Raw genomic sequence first — 25330 nt, 5'->3', positions numbered from 1 at the left:
TTGATCTTGTCTTTCTCCATGGAGTTGTCCTTATTTTTACTGATCTGGGAACAGGGGACAGTTTCTTGGATTTAGTCACCATAGGTGTCCAGAAACCCCTTTCCTGAGCCCATCAGCATCTTGGGCTCTGCCTGCTCCTCACATCCAGAATGGCCAGCGGAATGGGCAGAGCCAGCCTCTGCTACAGCCAGGGAGACCTGGATTCCCATCCCATTCTTCCAGTGATGTGCTCTGTCGACTTTGGCCCAGAACAGGACAGTCTATGCACTGTTTATGTGAGGTCCGACACTCACGGCTTCACATCTGCCAACACCCCAACTTTGCCCACAATCCAGATCATCTCCCGAGCTCTAGATGCTTAAGTCCATCTGCCTCCTATCTCTCCCGGAAGACCAAAAGCCACTCATACTGGCCACTCCCAAAACTAAACTCACCTTCTCCTTAAAACTTGTTCTTCCTCCCGTGTTTCCTTGCTCAGCAGGTGGTTAGGTACCATCTCTCTATTGTCCAAACCAGACAAGCTGAGCTCTCTAGATGGCGCCCTCTCTCACACCTGTATCCAGCTTACCGCCAAACCCCTACCATGCTCTTTTTTAGGTCCCATTTCTCATCCCACAGCCCCTGCCATAGCTTAGGAAGTTAAGGCCTCATCTGCCAGCTAGATCACTCAGTACCCCTGCTGGTTTCCTGCCCTAGCCCCTCACTTGGTTATGCTCTACACATTGTTGAAGTCTTCTTCCTTTTAGGCTGTGGAGCCAGGCTGCCTAAATGGAACCCAAGGCTCACCCCTTACAGGCTGTATGAGATAGCCGTGTACTTTCTCTTTGTGCTGCAGTTTCCTCTGAAAAATGATCAACAGTTCCTCTTTCACCCCATCTTGAGGACTATGTAAGTTAATCGAGATTAACTGGCTTTCTCAGTAACCAGCATAGGATAAAGCACTTAATAAATAGCTCATGTCATGTCACTGCTGTATTGTACTTAAGACCTTTACTCAGAGTGGTCTGCAGACCAGTAGCATCAGTATCATCTGGAAGCTTGTTGAGGATTTTGTCTCCACCCCAGACCTATTGAGTCAGAACTGGTCTGCATTCTGACAAGCACATTAATTCTGAGTTCTGGATTAGATGTTCCCTAAGTATTTCAGGGTAAAGCGTGAGCTCCCTAGCAGAGAAGTGCCTCTCGTGTGATGTGATTTCTCCCACCAAGCTCTTGGGGTTGGGGCAGTGGGGGGCGGAGGGGCGGTGGTCCCTTTACTGGGCTGTGTGCTCTGTGTCCACAGAAGGGCAGCATAATCACACACACGGTTTTCAGAAACTCCTCAGCACTTCTGTTCACCAGGCCAGTCATAGTAGTCATCAAATTTTGAGTGCCATCTAATTTACTTTATACTCATCTCATTTAATCCTCACAGCATCTCTATGAGGTAAGTGATGTTCCTTCTACAAGTAGGCAGGCAGGTCCAAATTCATATAGCCCAGAAGTGGTGGTGTCAGAATTAAAAACTAGGTTGTTTCCTCTCCACATTGCCTCCTGGACAATAGAGGGGACCCTGAGCAGAGGTCATTTTGGTCTAGATACTGTTCTTAAAATAGCAAGATGACCAGGGACTTGAGGCTTCTTCAGACTTGATGGATGCAGACTGAGAATGAGTATGTTGAGTTTTGGGTTAGGTTCTGTGCTCGTCATTTACCTCCTTTATCTTTGTATTTTTGCCAAGTATAGGCATTATTATTCCAACTTTAAAGGTAAGGAAACTGAAGCTCAGAGATGTGAAATGACAAGCCCATAGCCATGGTGAGGAAGTGGCAGCACCTTTGTCTACTGAGTGTTCCATTGTACCCCAGCAGGTGAAGCAGGAGAGCTAGGTTCTTGTCTCAGCCAGTCGCAGAATGAATTTGCGGACAAAGAAGAGTGAGTAATGCAATAGAGCTTCTATTAAGCAAGGGTACAGGAAAGAAGCTCTCCAGAGTGAGTTGGGTCTTTTATTGAAGGCTAACGCTGGAACTTAAATCCTTTTAACATTTCTATTGATAGCACTTTAATGGCTTACTTTCTTTTTCAGTGTGCAATAATTCTTTGTTGATCATAAGTAGCTGTTATAACAAAACCCCCACCTCTGGGGCGCCTGGGTGGCTCAGTGGGTTAAAGCCTATGCCTTCGGCTCATGTCATGATCCCAGAGTCCTGGGATCAAGCCCCGCATCAGGCTCTCTGCTCTGCAGGGAGCCTGCTTCCCCTTGTGATCTCTGTCTGTCAAATAAATAAAATTTTAAAAAAACAAAACAAAACAAAAACATCTCTGACACTTAAGGCAGGGTGGTCTTGTTGTTCCCTGATCTCTAGTTTCCCTACACTTACGTATTTTTGTGATTTTTGTAAGCATGATCCCATAGCCCCTACCTGTTTCTCCCTACCTAGCCCTGCCTGCCCCTTTTCACAGAGCATATCTTCAGTGAGCACCTACTGTGTGCTGTCCATCACATCCTTGAGAAGCCTACAGATCAGCACTGTAAACTCCGCAAGGGAATAGAGGAGATCCCAGACCCTTAAATGAGGGATTTGCTATAGAGCCAGAAGGAGTATGTTTGGGTTAAACCAAAGGCCATTCTGTCACACATGAGCACTAAAGAATGTCCAAGGAGAAGATCCTAAAAAAAGAAAGTGGGCTGATTTTGGGATAGCCATAGATCTGTTGGTGGGGGGAGAATCTCAAGATTGAGAGTACTCAAAAGCATGAAAGGAGCTGTGTATGAATGACTTCTTGGTCTTACCTTCTTCTAAACCTGCTTTTAGAGCATTTATTTGCTCGTTAAGCAAACCTGAGCACCTATTCTGTACTAGTCTGGACTTTGGAGACAGAGATAAATAATGAGGCCCTTCAAATGGGCTTGTAGTCTAGACACACTGTTATAGAAACAGTGACCACTTTGTGTTAAGAGGAAGGGGACAACTAAACCTCTTTGAAAACAAGTTGGGGAAGGCTACATAAAAGAGGTATCATTTGAAATGAGCTTTGAAGCATCATCATAAGCTGGAGGTAGAGAAGGAAGGGAAAGAAAATACATTGCAGGTAGAGGGGACAGCATAAATAAGTTCAGCATACTCGAAAGTCAGTCTGAGAATTGGTAGATTAGTTTGATGAGTAAGGCTGGAGTAGAGGCTGACAGGAGAGTCCGCAGGAGGCAGTACATAAAGGCCTTGAGTGGCAAGAATGGGGAGTTCTCAGGGGCACCTGGGTTCTTCCGTAGGTTAAGCATCTGCATTTGGCTCAGGTCATGATCCCAGGGTCCTGGGATGGAGCCCACCCAGCCTGAGGCCTCCTGCTCAGTGGGGTGTCTGGTACTCCCGGCTCAGTGGGATGTCTGCTTCTCCCTCTGTCCCTTCCCCCTGCTCATGTGTGTGCATACGTGCATGTATGCACTCGCTCTCGCTCTCAAAATATTTAAAAAAAAAAAAAGAATGGGAGTTGTCAGAAGTTAAGGAACTCCAGTATCCTGCGCAGATGGATTGGTAGGCACCAAACTCCAGGCAAGAAGACAGTAAAGAGGCAGTGGAGCAGTCAAGTAAAAGGCAAAGGTATACTTAACGAGGACAGTGGCTGCAGGGATGAGAGAAGTGGAAAGGCTCATTATCCTGGAGGTGAAATGAACAAGACAGAAACTCATTTGGACAGTGAGATGCCAAGGACTCTTCAGTTGAATTCAGGGGTATGTCATCAGAACTGGAGGTAGGGAGTTAGAAGTTCAGGACTTGAACAAGGGAAGAGCAGAGAGAGAATCTACAACAGGAGTAGAGAAAGCAAAAGACAGTCACACTCTCCTCTGCAGGAATGGAGTTTTTGAGCCAACTCTTCTGCCTCAGCTGGCTGCCCCACAAGTGGCCAGAATCAACACATTCTCAGCCTGGGTACAGGGCTCAGAAAGTTATGTAAACTCAAGAGACTGCCTTATTCCCAGAGCTGGTTTTCCTCTTGCAGCAGTTTGCTAGAAAACTCTAGCCTGTAGCCAGGCGAAACCTTGGAAACAGAGACTAGCCAAATGGCTGGCCTCTTCCACATGGGGGAAGTAACTGCTGCCCTCCTGCCCCATAAGGTGATAGGCAGATGAACAAGAGGTAAAATGGTCGTTACTTTATGCACCATCTGAAAAGTGGCAAACATTAAAAAAACACAGAGATAGGGGTGCCTGGGTGGCTCAGTGGGTTAAAGCCTCTGCCTTCAGCTCAGGTCATGATCCCAGGGTCCTGGGATCGAGCCCCACATCAGGCTCTCTGCTCAGCAGGCTGCCTGCTTCCTCCTCTCTCTCTCTCTGCCTACTTGTGATCTCTGTCTGTCAAGTAAAATAAATAAAATCTTTAAAAAACAAAAAAAACACAGAGATAGTAGTTATCTATGGGGCTCAATCTGAGCCATGCCCTCAAACCCTTAGAACTTCATTCCTTTGAAATCACTGATTTCATCAGGGGTGACCCACTTCTTATGCAAATATGCCCCTGGCAAGGACAGAGGGACCCTCTGCTATTCAGACCTTAGAGGGAATAGGCCAATCAAGCACTTTCTGGAAATGATCAAGTGACCAAGGGAAGGAATAGAAGTGGCAGATGCGGCATCTCTCTTTGCAAAAGGGGAGAAAATTGTGGAGATCCCAAGGTGAGGAAGAAAGAAAAGTTCAGAGAGAAAGAGTTGGTTGGAAGCAGCTGGTGGGGGGAAACTACACGCTGCAGACCCCAGCTCTTCTTCTAGCTGTGTGAATTTACAGAAGTCTTTTTCTGAGCCTCCTCTTTCTCCTTTGCCAAAAGGGATAATTGTTGTAAGACAAGGGAGATAAAAGAGCTGGCACAGAGGACTACAAATGTTTGTCTCCTCCCCCTAGCTTTGAACTGATTTCAGTGTTTTGCTAAGTGTACAGTAGTCTGCCTGCAAATGTCCCTTCTCCCTACTGGAACCCCCTTTGCCTTCTCCCAGCTTAAGCAGCCAAGTGCCCCTGACAGGAGATTCTTTGAATCGTTCCATGAAAGGGCAGTTTGTGCTGACTGCCCTTGGCACTGCTGGACAAGGACCCCACAGGATTAACGCCCTCTCACTTCCTTCTCCCAGATAGCTCTCCCTGCCCCCTCATGTGTAAAAGTGAAGTGGTAGCTGCTTCCTGCCCTCCATCAGCACACATCCTCTTTCCATTGTGTTCCTGGGGGCCCATTGTGGAAGCCTCTCTGCCCATGCTAGCCATAGGGTCCTGCCCTTTCTGCCAGCTCCCATGATGCTTAGGGTAACACCACACAGCTTTCCACTTGATTATATCCAATTAGCTATTCTTACGTTTGCTTGTATGCTAACTTTGCCTCAAGTGCAGCAAACAGGCCTCCTCATTGTCTTGGATTCTCCTGGAACACGTAGTATGGAGTTCTTCACGCAATAGGTGTTCACTGTAGCTCTGTGGAATTGAGGTGATTCATTTCTGGAGTCAACAAATACCTGTATCTGATAGGACTCCTAACCATTAGGCATTAGAGGCAGAAAGGATAGACCTCTCAACACCTGGGAAGGTGTTGGAGACTCCTCAAAAATTACTGACTCCAAAGATATTACTGCCAATAGAAGCAAACAACAAGAGCAAAGTAACATTAGTGCAGGCAACAGAGGGCTAGTTCAGATCTTTGGAGACAGACCTGGATTTGAATTCTGCTTCCGCCACTTTATAGCTGTGTAACCTCAGGCACGTTCTCTGCCTCAGCTTTTTCTCTTCTGCGGAACGGAGATACTTGTCCCTATCTCACTGTAAGCACTGAAGGAGACAAGTACACCTAAGTTCTTAGCCCAGCGCCTGGCCTACAGTGCATGGCCAGATTGTGGTCACTAGTGATAATGATAATAGTCGTTTACTTTAAAGTATATTCTCTGGAGTGAGACTTGTTGACGTGAACAGCCCACTTGGACAAGGCTGTTAGAAAAAAGACTGAAGAAAAGTGCAAGAAAGAAAGAAAATTACAAACAAGCAGTGTTCCAGACTACAGTCAGTCTTATCCTGAATTAGCTACCTACCCACTAAGCACTGATGGGGCCCAAAAGCATACCACTTTCTAGCAGGACTAGTCAGAGTTTCTGAGGGCATGGAGGCTGGTGCAAATATAAAAGAATAAGGCCTTTCCACTCTGCAGTTGTGGTACAATGGAGGGACATACTGTTGATAACCACTGAATGGAAAGAGCATTGGTGAAGGAGACAGACCAGGCCTCAGGCCAGGCTCTCCTATGTAACCCCTGGCAAGGCACTAACTATTCCAGACCTTGCTTTCCATAATGCCTGCTCTCCTTTAAAATCTTAAAGATTTTATTTATTTATTTGACAGACGGAGATCACAAGTAGGCAGAGAGGCAGGCAGAGAGAGAGGAAGGGAAGCAGGCTCGACACGGGGCTCGATCTCAGGACCCTGGGATCATGACCCGAGCCGAAGGCAGAGGCTTTAATCCACTGAGCCACCCAGGCACCCCATAAATAAAATCTTTTAAAAAAGAAAGAAAGAAAGAAAACTGACAGACTGACCAGAATTAAGGTGGTACTATTCATAGCTCTAGGGACAGGCATTCCCCCTGTTTGCACAGCTCTGCCCTTCCTCCCAAGCTTCTCCACACCCTCAGCATCTTTAAGACGTGGTCAGTCTCTCCTTCCCATAAAGCCTCTGAGGAGCTTCTCAGTGCTATGTCCCTGTTTCCACCTGTGACTACACTGTCTTATGATGATTTGAGGATCTGGGCAGGGTCAGCATCTAATTCTCTCCATCCCTGGTGCCTGCAAGGGCTTGGCACTGAGTCAGCACCTTGGCTATGTGTTTTGGATAAACAAATGAGGCTATCCCAAGCCACAGCGATCCCTTTAGCTCTGGACTGCAGCATTCAATAATTCCTCTCTTACTGCATGCAATTTTTTCACATTGTGCTTAACTTCCATTTAACACTGGATGCATTTGCCTCATCTCCCTACTGACCATCAGCTCCCAGGAACTGCACCCTACACCTCTCAGCACCTCTATAGCAATGCCTCGGCCTAAGCCTGCCCCTAGGAAATGCTCACTCAGTAAGCACTTATTGGCGACAGTTCTTGGGCCTCAGTCACCTGATCAGGATGTGTGATAATGGCCACATGTCAGACAATGCGGAAGTAGTGGTTCAAAGCACAAGGATCGGACAGAGCCAGACTGTGGGACTTGAGCAAGCTACTTAACTGCTCCTCTGCCTCCATATCTATAAAATGGGCATAAGACTGTATCAACCTCATAGGGTTGGGATGAACATTAAATCATTAATACATATAAGCCCTTAGAAGCGTGCCCCTAGAATGGTAAACTTCCCAAGTTTACTGTTGCTGCTATTAGCTGAGACCGACCCTGCAATTTGGAGAAGGCCCAGCTCTGATGTCTGCAGCAGTAAAGAAGGGGAGCTGTGTTGCTCAGACAGTAGCTTTTTGTTTCAGACCCAGTCCTCTGGAGCCTCAGTATGTGACTGAGGGTAGCAGACCATGCCACTCTGGCACATTCATTATTTTGGGCTGTAGGCACTTGAAAAACAGCAAATGCAGGGAGTGGCTTTCTCTGAACTCCCCTTATCTGCCTAAAGACAGATCCTCCAAAAGGAAGCCAGTTGTCATAAATTTCCTCCCTGGAGATTTGCGGATTTCTGCAACTGAGAAAGATGAACTCTTATCACAGAACTCTTATCACAGAAGACTCAAAGTAGACACCACATCTAGACAGACTTCATCACAAACTATCATACTTCTCACCTATGTTCATAAACTTGTTTTTCTCTTGTTAATCTTTTATTACAGAGGCCTCAGCTAAGAATACAGAAGGGTAGGGGTAAAATTCCGTCCCCTGCATGACAAAATTGCATCATTTAGTGAGAGGATTCCCAGAATCTTGACACACTCAGCAGAAATACTGAAGATGTGACCAGGTGCTCATTGAGGCCCTGGAGGAAGCTGGATATCGGCACATCAGAACCCTTTCCTTAGGGGCCACAAGCTCTGGGAGGCAGAAATGCTGAAATGCATGGTGCAGGGACAGGGCAGAGACAACACAGCATCCAACCACCCAGTCCTTTAACTGTGTGCCTTTGTGAGTGAGACACATACTCCGCCCCTGTTGGGGAATCTGAGCCAAGTTGCCTGGAATGTGCTCAAGTGCACAAGTGCTCAAACATTACAGTCACTTATCAATACAGCCTTAGCTCATGCAAGTCCTGCCGGGAAATGCTTCTCCTCATTAGACTCTACCTGTAAAAATTCTACCAGTCCTCCAAAGTGTAGCTCAAAAGATGCCTTTTTATTCATTTATCCAAAAATATTTGCTGAATGCCTACTTATTTGAACCAGACCTCCTTCTGGGGATACCAAGAGGAAGAAGGAGTACAGAATCTAATGCAGGCAGCCAGGCAAAGAAACAAATACTGAAATTCAGTGCAATGGGGCTATTATAGAAGCATGGACAAAGCATAGTGGGTCCTTAAAGCACTCACCCTGCAGGGAGGACAACTGTCCACAAATGACTAGAGTAATTTCAACTTGAGGAATGTGTAATGAAGAAAATAAAATCAGGGGCGCCTGGGTGGCTCAGTGGGTTAAGCCACTGCCTTCGGCTCAGGTCATGATCTCAGGGTCCTGGGATCGAGTTCCGCATCGGGCTCTCTGCTCAGCAGGGAGCCTGCTTCCCTCTCTCTCTGCCTGCCTCTCCGTCTACTTGTGATTTCTCTCTGTCAAATAAATAAAATCAATCTTAAAAAAAAAGAAAAGAAAAGAAAAGAAAATCAGGTAACATGAAAGAATATGGCTGGCGGGTTGGATGGTCAGGGAAGAGAGGTCTGAAGCAACATTGAGCCCAGAGTGGGATAATGAGAAGAGCTTGGGCATGGGGGGAATATAAGGGAGCAGCAAATGCAAAGACCTGAAAGGTGGGAATGATGCTGATGGCGATGAGCACAGTGGCTGTAGGAATAGAAAGAATGTCATGTGTCTGGAATATAATGAGAGGGGAATGGTGAGAGGTGAGCCAAGTTGAAATTATAGCATAAATTTAGAAAAATACATTTTCACATATATATACATATTACTCAATGTTATCCTCTAAGAATACTCTTGGTTGTGAAAAATGATTTATAAATGTTTTTAATGGCTGTAATTAAAAATCATCATATAAAAAAAGAAAGTTTCATTCTGCTTGAAAAAAAATCCTATGAGGTACACTCCTACAGAGACAGTCCCAGCTCAGTCTTCAAGAGAAGTCAGTGGGGAGGGCAGAAAGCCATGGGAGTTAGGCTAGGCCCCTCCTGCAGGTGTCCTCATTGCCACTTCTGGGCTGCTGTAGTCAAGGCTCAAAGTGGCAAAAACTCCATTGATCAAACCCCAGGGACCGTTGCTATATTCCGTTTCCATCATAGAGTGTCTGAGTCCCCAAAACTTCTCCCTCTGGCCTCAACCCCTTCTTTGTATTGCCCATCTACTCTGACTGATGGTTTGAGAAGAATTCTCAGATATTCCCTGGTACAGACCACCTCCTTTTGTAAGAAACAAGCAATGCTGACAAGGTCCTCTTCCAGAAGGTAGCTCTCCTTTCTCCTCTCCTAGGCATGCCTTTGGCTTCTGGCTTTTCTGGAAAGTCACAGGACTCCACCAGCTTCTCTCTGCCAACATTTTAGTCTTTAGGGCTTGAGCTGCAGGGTCTGCGGAATTCCTGTCCATACTCATGTATCCACTTGTTGGCCACTGGGAGAGAATGGGGAAGAAGAAGAGAACAGGCTCAACAGAGCAGACAACAAGCAGCAATGCTCACTCACAGGGTCAGGGGAAAGGGTCACTTACATTTGGCACCCTGGGCAACTCACTTGCCTCACGCTAGTCCCAGCCCTACAACAGTTTACAAGATGGTGCTTCTAGCACAGAGAAATAGCAAAGGGGATATTGTCCCCTAGAAAAAGTCTCTGACAGGTCCTGTCTCCTACAGACTAATTTTCAAAACTTGGGTCTCTCACTCTTCATACTACATATGTAGCTCCTAAAAGTCTACCCTCCCCCTGGTACAATGAGAAAAAAGCAGTGGCTTCTGTTGGCAATATCCATCTCAGCATGAGAGTCTGTGATCAACTTCTTTTTCTGTCTTAACTAAGTGCTTTTGGACACATATATGACATAAATACATCTGCTGGTTATTTATTTCTCTTCTTTGTTTGACCATCTCCTCAAGGGGAGGCACTAAATGGGACACATAGTGGCTTGATAGTTCTCTCCCTGGGTTAGAGGACTGGAGCGCAGGTCCATTTTCCTCCTCAGCTGTGCTCAGAAATCAAGGCCTATCTGATCAGGTCAATAAACTTTCATTGACACCTGCTCTGTTAGAGCTTCCCATTCTGTGGGGGGCAACTAAGCCAAATTTGATCATCTCAATATTAAGTAGCACGTAATGAAGTTTCTGGAATGACAGGGCTATGCTATTTTCCATCCATCTCCTATTTGACTTTACTCTGAACCCCTCCCCCATTCTCATGCCCAGAAAGGCAGGCCTTACCCCACTTATCTCCCACCAGGACAGGACAACCAGCATGAAGTGTGTCACCATCCCCTTTACCACTCCTGTGCAGATTCCACCAAAACAGTGCTGCATTCTGAAAACAAAAGAGCCCACCCCAGAGAGGGTCAGCCCAGAATTTTAATCCTTCAGAAGTACATGACTATGACTAAAGACAAATGCATGCATTTCATTAAATGAGAAAGCTATCCATGCAGATTGGGGACAAAGCATGCATAACATGGCACAAAATGGCATAAGTTGCCATTCTCCCATGAATGCATCATTTATTGAGGGCCTACTCTCCTCTAGGCCCTAAGGATACAAAGACAAATCATATCCACTCCTGTTCTCAGGGGCCCACAGTCTTCTAGGAAGATAGACATAAAAACAGAGCAGGACAGGACAGTGTGGCAAGTGGCAGGAGAGAGGTGAACACGTGATGTCATTGGATCCCAGAGGAGAGGCCCTCAGCAAAAATCGCAAAGTGGAATAAACTATTCCTTATACAAATAAGAACTTAATTCACATGCTTAAGCATCCTCAGGCACTTACTAATAACACCCCCAGGAAGCAGGCTTTATCATACTCCCAACTTTACCAGCAAGGAAGTTGAGGCTTCAGGGCTTTAAGTAATGCAGCTAAGAAGGCGCAAAGTCAAAACTCAAACCCAGGTGTTTTGACAAATCCTGTATGTCCTTTTTCCCCCTATGCACGGCTTCCCCCGCCCCCACCCCCACAACTGCTACAGACTTAGTTTAACCTTGGCCATTAGAAGCAGTCAAAGCCCAAGGTAAGGAAGAGCCTTCCAGGAGGCACTGACAGCTTCTGCATTCCCAAGTTTAAATTCCCTGAGAATTCCTAGATCCCTGCATTTACTTAGGCAATGTTTATGATGTGCCCGGCCCTGTGCTAAGTGCTTCATAGGCACAGTTTCATTTCTGTATCTTCATTTCATTCCTGAATTAGGTAAAGGCTTTGAGAGAGCTTGATGGGTCTCAAACTGGGGGGAAATGAAACCTCTTTATCACACAGCCCTCCTCTGTGCCTCACATGACCTCACAGCTCTTTCTGCAAGGAAAGAATGTTGTTACTGCCTGTTAACTTCTCTGTGAGCCCCTGGAGGACAAGAACCATGAGTCTTCCTCTCCCTCAGTGTTTTCAGACCTCAGTGTTTACTGAATGAATGTCTGAGGGGACCAGTTGTTCTAGAGGATCCAAGGGTCACTAAAAGAGAGTTCTTACCTTTGAGGAGTTCTATCGTAATAGAGAAGGCAGACATGTAATCATCTCCTTGTAATATAAATAGTGATAAAATTTTAAAAATAGAAGCACAAGTGTGGTCATCTAAACTGAGGAATTATCTTTGATTTTGAGAATCAGGTGGAAAATATCTTTGTATTCTTCCTCCCAGGAAGAAGCTTGCAAGCACAAACAGCACGGAAGCTCAGGTGTTAGTTCTGCACTCTTACAACCACCATATGCAGGGACCAGACCCCCACTCACCTTGACCACAGGCACGCTAAAGTTGGCATAGATGAAGGCAGTGGCTCCTCCAGCTTCCACGGAGCTCAGCTACAATGCCAAAGATCCAGCATTGAAATAGCCCCTGACTATCCAACCCTGCCTAATTTGACATCTGATCTCATTTCTGCATTGAATCCTACCTGTGTTCCCCTATCTAGTTACAGGAGAAATACTTGTTGAAAGATGATCACTCCAATTTAGGAATTAAGGGAGCCTACTCCATGGCATCAATGTTTGCCTATAGGGCCACAAGAGGACAGCCTTTAGGAACTATTCCTTTCTTTATCCTTCTAGCTAATATCCTTATTGAGGGCTACAGTAGGTCAGTTTGAAGTTTGAGACCCTCAGGAAGAAATCCAGTTTATATCACAACCCAAGATACACCCCCCCCCAAGTACAAGTTTCATAAGACATTCTTACTACACAAGGTACCCTTCATTATTTTCCATATTATTTTATTCTATTCTAGTTCAAATTTCTTAAATGCAGGCCACATCCACTAAATTAATTTCACAGCCCACTAATGGATCATGTCTGTGGCTTACAGAGCACTGTTTATATTACAATTAGTTTTCAAAGCTGGCCTTGTAGGAACCACGGATTGTAGCTTTGGCATGTTTCCCAGACCAGTCATTCCACTCTAGGTAACCTCAGCTAAGGAGTTTCACCACTGGTACATTCTAGAATTTTAGATATGTTCTCTTAATATGAAGGGTTTTTTCCTGATTTTCAAAGAAATATATTTTTAAAAAATGGGAAAATACAAATATTGCTCATCATATCGAGAAAAAAGGCATTGTTGTAATTTATATACTAATAAAGGGCATTTATTCAGCACTGCCTATATGCTAGACATTCTACTAAGTCCTTAGAGGTATATTATCTTACTTATTCATCACAACAGTCCTTTAAGTTAGAATCGTCACTGTTACAGTTCACATTTTACAGAGAGGAAACTGAGTCTTAGGAGAGATTAAGTACTTAACAAAACGTCACATCACTCTTCTGTGACTGAGCCCGATTTGAACCGAGCCAATGCTAACTAGACTCCCTGCTCACAATCTTTATGCTGTACCCTTGAACATTCAGGTTATTTCCAAATGTTTGCTATTATTAGTAACTCTTAGTGAGTAAAATCTTTTTTTTTCCTTCATTTTACACTGTTCTCATAAGAAAGAGTCTGGACGATCAGTATTACTGAGTCAAGAGTGTATGCATACATTAAATACTTTTGATACATAATGCTAAGTTATTTTCTCACCAGCAGTGCAGCATGACAGAGCCAGTCTTATCTCACCCTGTCTATCAGAACGTTTGTGGATCCCACCACATTCACGTGGTAGGAGTTAGGAGGTTGGCACTTGGTAGAGGAAGCGGAACTGACATGGTGATTCAGAACCTGGAAGTAGCAGTGGTGATTTTTTGCATTTCATGGCTTCCCCTGTAGTCCCTTGGGAAGGTTGATGACAGCAACAGTTTGCTCCTTGTGTTCAGGTAACTAACAGGGACGATTCCATTCTAACCACTGTTGTCAGCAACTATGGGTGTAAGCAAGATCCACAGGGGGAGCCTGCACTTTCCTGCATTCCTTTACCTGTGGTTTTGCAGTGTGGCAGGAAGGAATGACTTATGAAACAAATTAAAAAGAGAATCGGACCTGTGTGCTATGAAGCCCCTGGGCAGGATTGTGAGATCAGTGGAGTAGAAGTAAACCTTTCACTCTTTTGTACTGGTGCTGATCTTATCTCCAATTTGAACAAAAAATTACTAACTTGATTTCAGCTCAGTCCTCTGCCCATCTTATAGATTATTTTCTCCCTACAGTATTACTCTTAGATTCTCCAAAAACCTTAATGTTTGCCATTAGAAATGTTTGCAACGGTCTTTACCTCAATCCGAAGATGAAAGAACTGGGATAAACTAGAACTTCCTAGGCCTCTCGATGCCAATGGCCCTTTAAGGAGTCCTATACCTGCTGGTGGGATGCAATGATCAAAACCTAGTGGATAAAACTTTACAGGGTGATGTCCCTTTAAATTATCTCATCAGATTCTCATAACAACCCAATGAGGAGGTGCAGGACAAGAAAACAAGCTCAAAGAAATTGAAGTGTTTTGTGCTGGAGCCGCATATTAAGTGGCAGAACCAGAATTAGGCCAACTAACCCTAAGTATATTCCATTCCACTATCACAAATGCTTATCCTCAAATGTACACACACACACCTCCGTCCACATACACACACTTGCATTTTGCCATTTAAAATTGCAGGGCTCTTGTCCATGCTACCCTTACTATAGTAACTGGGCCTTGGTAACCAGGGGACCAGTGGTAGGAGATATTAGGGAGGTAAAGAAAAGAAAGATACTGGCCCCTACATGTCCTTTTCTTTGCTTGATACCAATATTCTTCACTGCCTGTGACTTCCCATGCTGTCTTGAGTCATCAGACAGAGATGCAACCAGCTGCTGATATAGGACATGCCCCCTACCTGGAGAGCTGACGTCCCTCTATGCCTGATCAGAACATCCAGAATGACCACCTGAGGCCAGATACCACTGGAAGTGGCAGCCTTCTGGTTCGGCAGGAAGTATAAAACCAAGTCACAGGAAGAACTACAATGGAATCACCAGCATTATAGACCATAAAGCATGGCCTCTGGTTGTCCTTTCTTGGCTGCACTGTGGAGACAGCACAGCACTAAATAGCATACCCCTAATCTCTTTTCTCAGTATGGGAATGCTATTCCCATACTGAGAAAAGAGATTAGGGGTATGCTATTCTAATAAGCCTGAAAGCAGGACTTCTGGTGTTACGTAGAGCCTGTCTATTAACATGTTTATCCCTTCAGTCAACAGTCACACATACACCTCTTATAATTTAAGTGACAGATGACTGAAATTATGACTGGCCCATAAAGAATGAAGTAAACCTATGTGATCTGCGAGGAAGTGAGTAGGTGAGATAACAGCAACTGGGTTCAATTCCTAGGATCAGGCCAGAAATTAGGAGAGGAAGCCAGTTTATTAAGGGGGTATAATGCAAATTTTATGGGGAAATAGGAGAGAGAATTTTAACTACACTAAAACAGCAACACTTACTGAATTTCTCCGTAGACATCCCTGTTTTCCCTCCTGCAATCTTAGCTCTCTCCTTTGTGCGACCTCAAAGAGAGAGAGACTCACATCCCCTTCCTGTGTTGGTCAGGCCCTAAGAACTCCAGGCCTCAGTGTAACTCTACTTCCCATCCTAATCACTGCCTATGACAAGTTCATATTTAAGTCTATGCACTGTAAGCTCTTAGAGAGCAGGATATCTGACTTCTATTTATCTCCTATAGGGCCTAATAAAAATGCTGTATGAAAGTCACAAATCTCAGAGATTTTTGTGGTGTATCAGGTAAAATCAGTGTCTGCTATTGCTTTGAAAACCGTAAAATAAAAGCAGTATAGTCATTAAATAAGAAACTCTAATCATCCAAAGCAAGACTCACATAGATCATAAATGTTGCAACTCGGTTCCCAGACTTCATTCTGTACAGGGGGCTGGTTGGCGACTGAGACAAAAGTAGAACATATCATTATTTTATGCAGATGGCACCACAGTGACAGTCAGGATTCCAACATAATACAGGGAGAAAAATGGGGAGGTCACAGATGGGAGATAGCCTTGAGCCATACCCTTGCTGGCAGGTGTTCACTTACCTTTTATTCTTTTACTAATTTATTAGATACTCATTTAAGTGAATTGTATACAGTTGATCCTTGATTAAGATGGGTTTAAACTGTGCAGGTCCATTTGTATGCAGGTTTTTTTCCAATGAGTACTGTAAATGTGTTCTCCTTGTGATTTTCTTAGTAACATTTTCTTTTATCTAGCTTACCTTATTGTACGATTACCATATACTAAACATACACAAAATATGTTAATCAATACATGTTTATGTTATTGATAAGGCTTTTAGTCAACAGTAGGCTATGAGTAGTTAAATTTTGGGGAGTCAAAAGTTATATATAAATTCTTGACTGTGTAAGGGGTTGGCTCATGTTGTTCAAGGGTCAACTATACCAGTCAAACAGAATGGTTTGTCAGGGGCGTCTGGGTGGCTCACAGGGTTAAGCCTCTGCCTTCGGTTCAGGTCATGATATCAGGGTCCTGGGATGGAGCCCCACATCAGGCTCTCGGCTTGGCGGGGAGTCTGCTTCCCCCTCTCTGCCTGCCTACTTGTGATCTCTCACTCTCTCTCTGTGAAATAAATAAATAAAATCTTTAGGAAAAAAAAGAATTGTTTGTCAGTTGTGAAATACTATATAAGGTTAACTTCATGTTCAGTGAAATAAAGGAATTAGTAGATACAGTATTACAGATAATTATTTTATAGGAACATTAAGTTGTAATACTAGAATTCCCAATTATTTGCTAGAGACACACTCTTCTGTCATAGAACAGTTTAACTGAGATATAATTTACATATAAAATTCACCCACTGTAAGAGTATTTTTTAGCGAGCTTTAGTAAATTTCAATAGTTGTGCAGCCTTCCCACAATCCAATTTTAGAACACTTGCCTCAGCTTAAAAAGTTCCCCCATGTCAGTTTGTAGTCAGTCTTCATCCTACCCTCAACCCCACGCAATCACTGATGTCCTTTCTGTGTCTTGCCTTTTCTAGAAATTTCATATAAACAGAATCATAAAATATGTAGTCTTTTTTTGTTTGGCTTCTTTCCCTTAGCATAAGGTTTTTATGGTTCATCTGTATCGTTGGATGTATCAACAGTAGTTTGTTCCTTTTTATTGCTAAGTAGTATTCCATTCTGTAGATATAGAAAAATTTGTTTATCCATCTGTTGATGAGCACTTGGATTGTTTATAATTCTTAACTATTACCAATAAATCTGTTATAAACATTCTTGTACAAGTGTTTGTATGGACATATATTTCCTTTTCTCTCTCTCTCTTTTTTTTTTAATAAAGAGTTTATTTACTTATTTGACAGACAAAGATCACAAGTAGACAGAAAGGCAGGCAGAGAGTGAGAGGGAAGCAGGCTACCCACTGAGCAGAGAGCCCAATGCAGAGAGCTCGATCCCAGGACCCTGAGATGATGACCTGAGCCAAGGGCAGAGGCTTAACCCACTGAGCCACCCAGGTGCCCCTATTTCCTTTTCCCTTGGGTAAAATACTTAGGAGTGGAATGACTGCATTATATGTAGGTGTATGTTAACTTTTTAAGAAACTGCCAAACTGGGGCACCTGGGTGGCTCAGTTGCTTACACATCTACCTTCAGCTCAGATCATGATCCCAGGTCCTGAGATGGAGCCCTGTTTTGTCAGGCTCCCTGCTCAGCAGGGAGTCTGCTTCTCCCTCTCCTTCTGGCCCTCCATCCTGCTCATGGTCTCTATCTCTCAAATAAATAAAATCTTTAAAAAAAAAAACCTGTTAAACTATTTTTCAGAGTACCTGTACCATTTCAGATTCCCATCAGCAATGTATGATGTACGATGTATCAGCAATGTATGAAAGTTCAAGTTCCTCCACATCTCCACCAACACTTGATATGATCTTTATTTTAGCCACTGTAATATAAATGTGGTTTCTATCTCATTGTGGTTTTAATTTCTATTTCCCTAATGAGCATGGAGCTCACCTGCTGGGCATGGAGCCTGACAAAGCAGAGCTCCATCTCAGGACCCTGAGATCATAACCTGAGCCAAAGGCAGACACTTAACCTGCTGAGCCACCCAGGCATCCCTGAATTGTCTTATTATTAAATTATAAGTTCTTTATATATTTTGGATACAAGTCCCTTATCAGATACAGGATTTGTAAATGTTTTCTTCTAGTTAGTGGCTTCTTTTTTCATTTCTTAATGGTGTTTTTGAAAGGCAACTAATTTTAGGGACACCTGGGTGACTCAGTTGGTTAGTGGCTGCCTTCTTCTCAGGTCATGATCCCAGGGTTCTGGGATCAAGTTCTGCATCAGACTCCTTGCTTAGCTTCTCCCTCTGCCTGCTGCTCCCCATGCTTGTGTGCGCTCGCTCGCTCTCTCTCTCTCTGAAAAATAAATAAATAAAATCTTTTTTTAAAAAAGATTTTATTTATTTATTTGACACAGAGAAAGAGATAGACAGTGAGAGAGGGAACACAAGCAGGGGGAGTGGGAGAGGGAGAAGCAGGCTTCCCACTGAGCAAGGAGTCCGATATAGGGCTCAATCCCAGGACCTTGGGACCATGACCTAGGTCGAAGGCAGATGCTTAATGACTGAGGCACCCAAGCGCCCCAAATAAATAAAATCTTTTTAAAAAGAAAAGAAAAGAATTTTAATTTTGATGAGGTCCAAGTTAGCACTTTTTATTTTTCTTTTGTGGATCATGCTTTGTTAACTTTTGCATATGGTATGAGGTAAAGGTCTAAGGTTGTTATTGTTATTTTGCAAGTAGGTATCCAATTGTCCCAGCACCATTTGTTGAAAAGGTTATCTTTTCCTCACTGAATTTCCTCGGCACCTTTGTCAAAAATCAATCAACCATAAATGTGTGAGTTTATTTCTGGACTTTGTTCTGTTCCACTGACCTATGTATCTATCCTTATAGCAATACCACATGGCCCTGATTACTGTAGATCTATATTACATTTTGAAATCAAGTAGTGTGTGTCCTCCAACTTTGTTGTTTTTCAAAATTTTGGCTGTCCTGGGTCCTCTGCATTTCCATATACATTTTAGGATCAGCTTATTAATTTCTATAAAAATAAGACTCCAGTAATTTTGATAAAGTTTGGGTTGAATCTACAGATCAATTTTGGGGAGACCTTTAAATCCTCAAAAATTATTTGCTAAGCACACATCAGCAATGATGAGCAGTTGAGATGATGAGAAAAAGAAAGTGACTGGAAGAAGGACAAGCTTCACTGGGAAGTCCCTGGGTGAAGTGAGACAGAAGACTCCATGACAGGCCACATTCTTCTTCCCACCAGCAAATTTTAGAAAGGGGGGCTGGTGGCCCAAAAGGAAATGAGTCAGCAGCAATCAACTTGAAACCAAGGTTTTCAGACCTTCCTGGAACAAGAGCCTTTGTTCTAAGATTTCACTTGCTATTCCCTGAGAGCATTATAAGGGCTCTGCCTTAGAGATATAAATAATACCCTGGCTCCCGACCACAGGAGATTGATCACTGACCCCATAGTTACCGTAGCATGGTCAAAATGAGGTTCATAGTGACCACCAATTCCATAATTCACCACCTGGAGATACTCTGCATAGGGAGGCTGGACATCAAGTCCCGTGAGGGCACCAATGCGATGGTCAAGGTTCACCAGCAGGGGGTCAACGGTGTCCTTCAGCCAGGCACTAAAACACACCACGGGTTGTAGCATCAATGATTTGATGCCAGAAATGACTATGTCTGTGAATGAATGAGTTGTATCAACTGCCGGAAAGAAGGATGGAAGGAAGGAAGAAAGGAAGGCAGGCAGGCTGAAGAAAGAGCATAAGCACAGACATGGAGGTATAACAATATTCAGTCTGTACAAGTGTGGGAGCATTTTGTCTATGAAAGAAGTAAAAGGAGACAAGGCTGGAAAAGTACGTTCAGGACATAATGTAAAAAGCTGAGGATGCCGTGGTCATAAAACTGGTCTTTGTGGGTGGTAGATAGTAAGTGAAGGTTCATGGGCAGGAAAGTGATTTGGTGACAAGTTCACTGGTGACCTCTGAAGACCAGTTCCAGTGAAGTTGTAAAGACAGAACCAAAATTCAAAGGGATACAGAGAGATGACAGGGAAAAAAGAGGAGGCAGTGGGGGTCTAGGGTTCTTCACCTGAAAAGTAAAGAAAATAATACCACCTACTCCGTTAAAAGCAATGAATCTAGGGGCGCCTGGGTGGCTCAGTGGGTTAAAGCCTCTGCCTTCGGCTCAGGCCATGATCCCAGGGTCCTGGGATGGAGCCCCACATCAGGCTCTCTGCTGAGTGGAGAGCCTGCTTCCCCTCCTCTCTCTCTGCCTGTCTCTCTGCTTAATTGTGATCTGTCTGTCAAATAAATAAATAAATAATCTTTAAAAAAATAAAAAAGAAAGAAAAGAAAAGAAAAAGAACAAATCTAAGCAGAAGGTCAGATTTTCTCTGGACCTTCCTATATCTCCTAGTATACAAGGTCACTAAATGTACCAGACCAAAGAAGTTTAAGGTTAAGCCAAATGATTCTGAATCAAAGCTTTCATTATTCACTTCACCTCCCAGAAAACAAAACTATCCACTCATCCTCAGGTCTGGCCTCTCCCCAAGGATGCTGTTGTCACTGTCTCCCATGGCTCTGATGGGGACTCATCCTCTTACTGATCATAAGTCCTGTCTTTACAATACAAATCAAGGACTGTAGGGCGGTGGGAGCAGGAGCTGAGCAGAGAGAATAAAGCTGGGCTCTCACAGCTGAATCTGCCTCTAGAAGCCATCAGGTCCAGAGATTCCAGCCTCCCTTCTTGCCTGAATGTTGGCAAGTCATGCTTTGAATATGAGTCAGGAGGCGGGAATGGAACCTTATAAAGTCAAATTCCAAATGGGAATAGAACTGAATTCTCTGGAAAAGCAATCCTGGTGAGGAGTACATCTACACACCTAATTCTGGATGCCAGCATAGAAGCTTTGTCAAGTCTTTCCCTAAGGGCCTCCTCATTAAGTCCGCAGACCCTATAACAACCTGTGAAATAGCCTTGGGTGAGGGGAGTGGAAATTTCTTCCTCTCAACGAGAATGTGCAGACATAAACATGAACTATGGGTTCTCTAGCAGCATCTCTGAATGGCTGTTGCTGACCTTCAGTCAGCTGTGCCACAGGCCCAAGGCAGGCAGCAAGTATGACCAGAGTCCCTGTCAAGGAAGGACCCCTCTTACCTTTTGCTGATGCGGTACTCCACTGGCAACTGCTTTTCCCCTGACGCCACCACAGATCTCTGTAGCTGAAACGGAGGCCGTAAGAGAAAGTATAAGTTATGATGTGAAGGGAAGGGCTCCATTATTTCCACAGACATGCCCCTCTCTTCAAAGTAAATCTAACAATCGCCAGTTCCTCCCTAACTTAAAATATTTTGCACATGCTACTAATTTAGTGATAGCTATTGATCTCAAAAACAAAAGCTAGTAAGTGACAAAAAAAATCTGACTTGAAAATAACCTTGCTTGCTGAACTAAAATAAAGTGGTATTTCAATCCCTTCTGCATCTGAGACTGAGTTCTGTCAGAACAGGGACTGCTTCTCACTCATCTTTGTATCCTAGTGGCACAGGGCCTGGCCTACAGTAAGCACTGAGTCTTTGTCATGTTAACTCAACACCTCCAACGAGGAAAAACTCTCCATCCTCAGGTGTAGCCCACTCCCCTGAACAATTCCAACAAAACCCTTCCTTACAAAGAATCAAAATCTGTTTTGCTGCAACCTCCCTGACTATGTGGGGGAAAAAAATCCTGAACAGGTTCAATGTAACCAATTTTGCTAAATGTTTTTATTTTATTCTGAATGTCTAGATATGAATTTTAAATTCTTTTTAAATGCAGTGGCTCCTAACTGCAAAGGCGCTGGACCAGATACAGAAAGAGAAAGATTTACATAAGGATGTGTTTGCTTCTGCATCTGTCATCAAAATGTCAGCTCCAAGAGAGCAAGTCTTTTGTCAGTGCTATGTCCCTAGAGTCAAGAGAAGCCTGGCAGGGGGTAGGAGCTCAATATTGGTGAACAGAGCGAATGAATGAATCCTGTGAGTCCTGTGCTTAATGACCCAGCCCAGGAGCTTCACATGCCGTCAGAGCAGAGCATGAGGCAACAAACTGCACAAGACCACACCCTTTCCCTTCTTGGAAGCATCTATCCATATTACTATTCCTGCTGCTAAACCAGGTAGACAAATTTGGAAAAGTCTCTTTGTTTCCTTGAACCTGTTTCCCCAGCTATAAAATGCAGCATGTGAACAACACCTTCTTGGGAGTTCCTTTCAGGCTATCCTCCTATAGTATCAGGATGCAGGGAATCATTAGGCGACTGATAATGCCTCTGTCTAGTCCTTCACTCAGCATCCTCCCCTGAACCCCTCACAGAGGAGAGAGGAGAGGTTCTTAGAGGAATTGCTACCTTACATTCTTCTAGGGTAACATCAGTGGTTTAAAGAAAAATCTTAGGGAATCTCCATTCCACCCTCGTCCCCATTAAGACTTAACTCCTTTAACCCTTATTTATTGTACACCAGCAAGTCATTCACTTCCAGGGACAAATATCTACTGGTTATTCTCTGTGCTGAGCACCATGCTGGGCACTGGAAACACAACATATGGAGCAGACATAAGTCATGTAATGGAGCCATAATGGACAAGTCCAGGCCACTAAGAGAATATTAAGAAGGAACATCTCGTCCCTTATGAGGGACAGGAAGGTTTCCCAGGATACCCAAAAGACAAATGGAATCAAACAGGTGAAAAGAGGCCAAGGGGAGAGTTATTTAGGTAGAGAGAAGAGTGTGCCCAGAGGTTGAGGGAAGCATGCCCCGTTCATTGAGATCCAAGTTGTTCAATGTGTCTGGGGCATCAAGTGCACAAGTGTGGAGGGGCCAACAGCAGCAGGTCAAGAAGCTTTATAACATTCAAGGATTTAAAGCAAGGGCTTGATGTCAGATGCAACCTTTTAAACAGTACTCTGGCTGCAATGGGCGTAATACAGGGTGAGGCATTTCAAGGATGGCCTATGATCCCTCCTAGATTATAATCTAGTTGAGGAGACAGGATGCTAACTCTTGAAATAGCTAGTGATACAAGACAACACAAAAATAGTAGAATAAATTTAAAAAATTAAATACGAGACAACTTGTAACAAAAGCTTTGAGTTCAAAAAAGAGAGAGGTTATCATATGTGGCCCCAAGAAGAGCTCTGAAAAAACATGTTCCTACTGAAAGAACCCACGAAAGTGGAGAGTGACAGGGCTAGTGGGCAAAGACAGGCATGAGGCTTCCCTTGAGTCTTTAAGAATGGGTGGGATGTGGATAAAGGGAGAAGTGACAAGAGAGCAGTGTTTGGGATGGGAAGCAGATGGAATAAATTCAAGCCTCAGGAGAGGAGGCTTCAGTGGCTTGGGTTGAATTTAGTTTCCATGCGGCAACCCCACCCTTGGAGCTGATGCTTATTCCCGGCAAAGCCCAAGACCAGACAGAGATCAACGTCTCCACATCAGCTTCTGGGCAGAGGGAGAGTGACAAAGTCTTTGCCTGCCAAATAGACGACCTGGCCCCGACGGACTGCGGGGTGGGCTGCCTGTCCTGCTACCAAGACAACAGAGTTGTTCTAAGGAAAAAAGTAGCTGCTGGCCAAATACTACCACTGGCTCACTGAGATGCCAAAGCTGTTGAAGATATTTTGTTCCAATTGACCAGTGGAACTTAATGCTCTCAAAAATTGCACAAGGATTCCAGACCTCACTGGAGGGGCTCCTGGATGAGATGACTATTGCTACTCTTGTCCCTCCAATCCATGTCTGCTGTCAGAATCTTCCTTAAAATCAACAGGCCTGATCATGCCAATCTCCTGTTTTAACTGTCCAAGAGCTCCCTGCTGCCTCCGGGATAAAATCCAAGCTCCCCAGCACAGTATTTATGACACTTCCTGACTGTGTCTCCCCATTTATCCTCATCTCCGATCACCTCCCGCCCCAGCCCTTGCACGCTTGCGCCAGCAACCTGCACCCTGTTCTCTGAACACACCCCATGTGGGGTCTTTGCACATATTGTTTCGTCTTCCTCCCATACCCTTTGCCACCCTATTACTCTGATGAATTTCACATCCACCGGGAAGCCTTCTCTGTTTTTCCCTCCTTCCCATCTGCTCTTTACCCATCTGCCTTTCCCTCACAGGAAGGCTCACTTTTTGTTGTCACCATAGCACGCATGGCTCCCTGCACACACCTCTGTTAGGGCGCCTAGCACCGCGGACTGTAAATATCTGTTTTCCCCCATTATGCTGTGAGCTCCTACAGAAAAAGGGCCAGTAGTATATCTCTGCGAATGTCCCGCACTCGGTACAGTGTCTGGCACACAGCAGGCTCAGTTCTGTTGACAAGTGACCAAACGACCACTTGGATAAACAGGGCACCCTCAAGGGCATGATGACATAAGGAATTCTGAAACAGCCATCTAAAGAGGCAGCATGCTTATACTGATGAGGTCGGTGTGTTATTTTTCTAAATATCTGCCATCCTTCTTGGGCAAGGATTAAATGTCCTCTTCCCCTTGGCATCAAGGTTAGCACCGCAGCTCGAGGAGCCTTTCCTGTAGGAGCATTAGACACACTCTCCCTGTTGACCGCAGTGGTGGCCCCAAGCTTTGTCTCAACCAATGAGATAGGGCAGAGGCAGAAGCTTTAGGAGACAGCTGGTAGTTTGCCATCTCTCTCTTTGTCTCTTGTCAGACTGGAGATGTCCCAAATACAGGCGGCTCTGTCAGGCTGGGTCTCCCAAGTGAAGACTGTTCTGCCTGCCCCTCCCCCCACCCCCGCAACTGCAGCCAGCCCAAGACAGACACATAGTAAGTAAGCAGCAAAACTTTGTTGTTGTTGTGTCTGAGATGTGGGGGCTATTTGTTACTGACCATAACTTAGCCTAAGGCGATACAAGAAGGCAGAATAACAGAGCAGCCATCAATGTACTAAGTTCCAGGTTTGGCTCCAGCTACCTGCCTGATCTTCATCAGGTCCCTTTCCCTCTCTGGGCCTCAGTTTCTTCTTTAACAAAATAATCTAGCTAAACAAGATAATCTTTCCTCTCTGAAATTCTGTAAATTTGCACTAGGATATCACTCCTTGTCCACCACTTCCCCCATTAAAAAAAAATTTTTTTTTCTACCCATTATGTGGAATGATTGACTTGGGGAGGAGGGGTCCTTTTGATCTTTTTTAGGTTATATTTACATATAATGATATGCACAGATCTCAAGTGTACCATTTGCTGAATTTTCACAAATGTACACAGCTATGTACTCCACATCCCTAACAAGATATTGAGAGCACATTTTCAACATCCCAGAAAATGCCTTTGTCCCCTTCCCCAGCCAATCCCCTCCCTCCAAAAGCAATGACTTCTGTGATTTTTTTTTTCACCATTGATTTGTTTTATGGAATGGCTGGCATTTTGAATTCCTGTACTGGTAAAGTGTATAGTTGTTCAGGCTGACTGTTCTCACATTCCTGAACTCCAGGCATGTGATGACACAAAGCGAAGTTCT

The 25330-nt window shown here is 44.2% G+C and overlaps 1 protein-coding gene across 5 annotated transcripts in view; it reads right to left on the bottom strand.

Moving 5' to 3' along the window:
- Window positions 1-8759: 8759 nt before the first annotated feature.
- Window positions 8760-25330, bottom strand: part of P4HA3 (prolyl 4-hydroxylase subunit alpha 3) — a 39207-nt gene continuing 22636 nt past the window's right edge. For 3 of the 5 annotated variants that reach the window (XM_032358248.1, XM_032358249.1, XM_032358252.1), the window contains 6 exons: window positions 20969-21033; window positions 19269-19428; window positions 15572-15634; window positions 12059-12127; window positions 10553-10649; window positions 9576-9753 (listed from right to left, as the gene is read on the bottom strand). In XM_032358248.1, coding sequence (XP_032214139.1) covers window positions 9683-9753; window positions 10553-10649; window positions 12059-12127; window positions 15572-15634; window positions 19269-19428; window positions 20969-21033 — 525 coding nt within the window. In that variant the 3' untranslated portion in view covers window positions 9576-9682. Of the gene's footprint in view, window positions 9754-10552; window positions 10650-12019; window positions 12128-15571; window positions 15635-19257; window positions 19429-20968; window positions 21034-25330 lie in introns of those variants that run through there. The other 2 variants (XM_032358253.1, XM_032358251.1) reach the window with 2 other exon arrangements.

This window comes from Mustela erminea, chromosome 9 (assembly GCF_009829155.1).
Source record: "Mustela erminea isolate mMusErm1 chromosome 9, mMusErm1.Pri, whole genome shotgun sequence".
NCBI lineage: Eukaryota > Metazoa > Chordata > Mammalia > Carnivora > Mustelidae > Mustela > Mustela erminea.
This window is presented reverse-complemented; position numbering and strand designations above follow the sequence as displayed.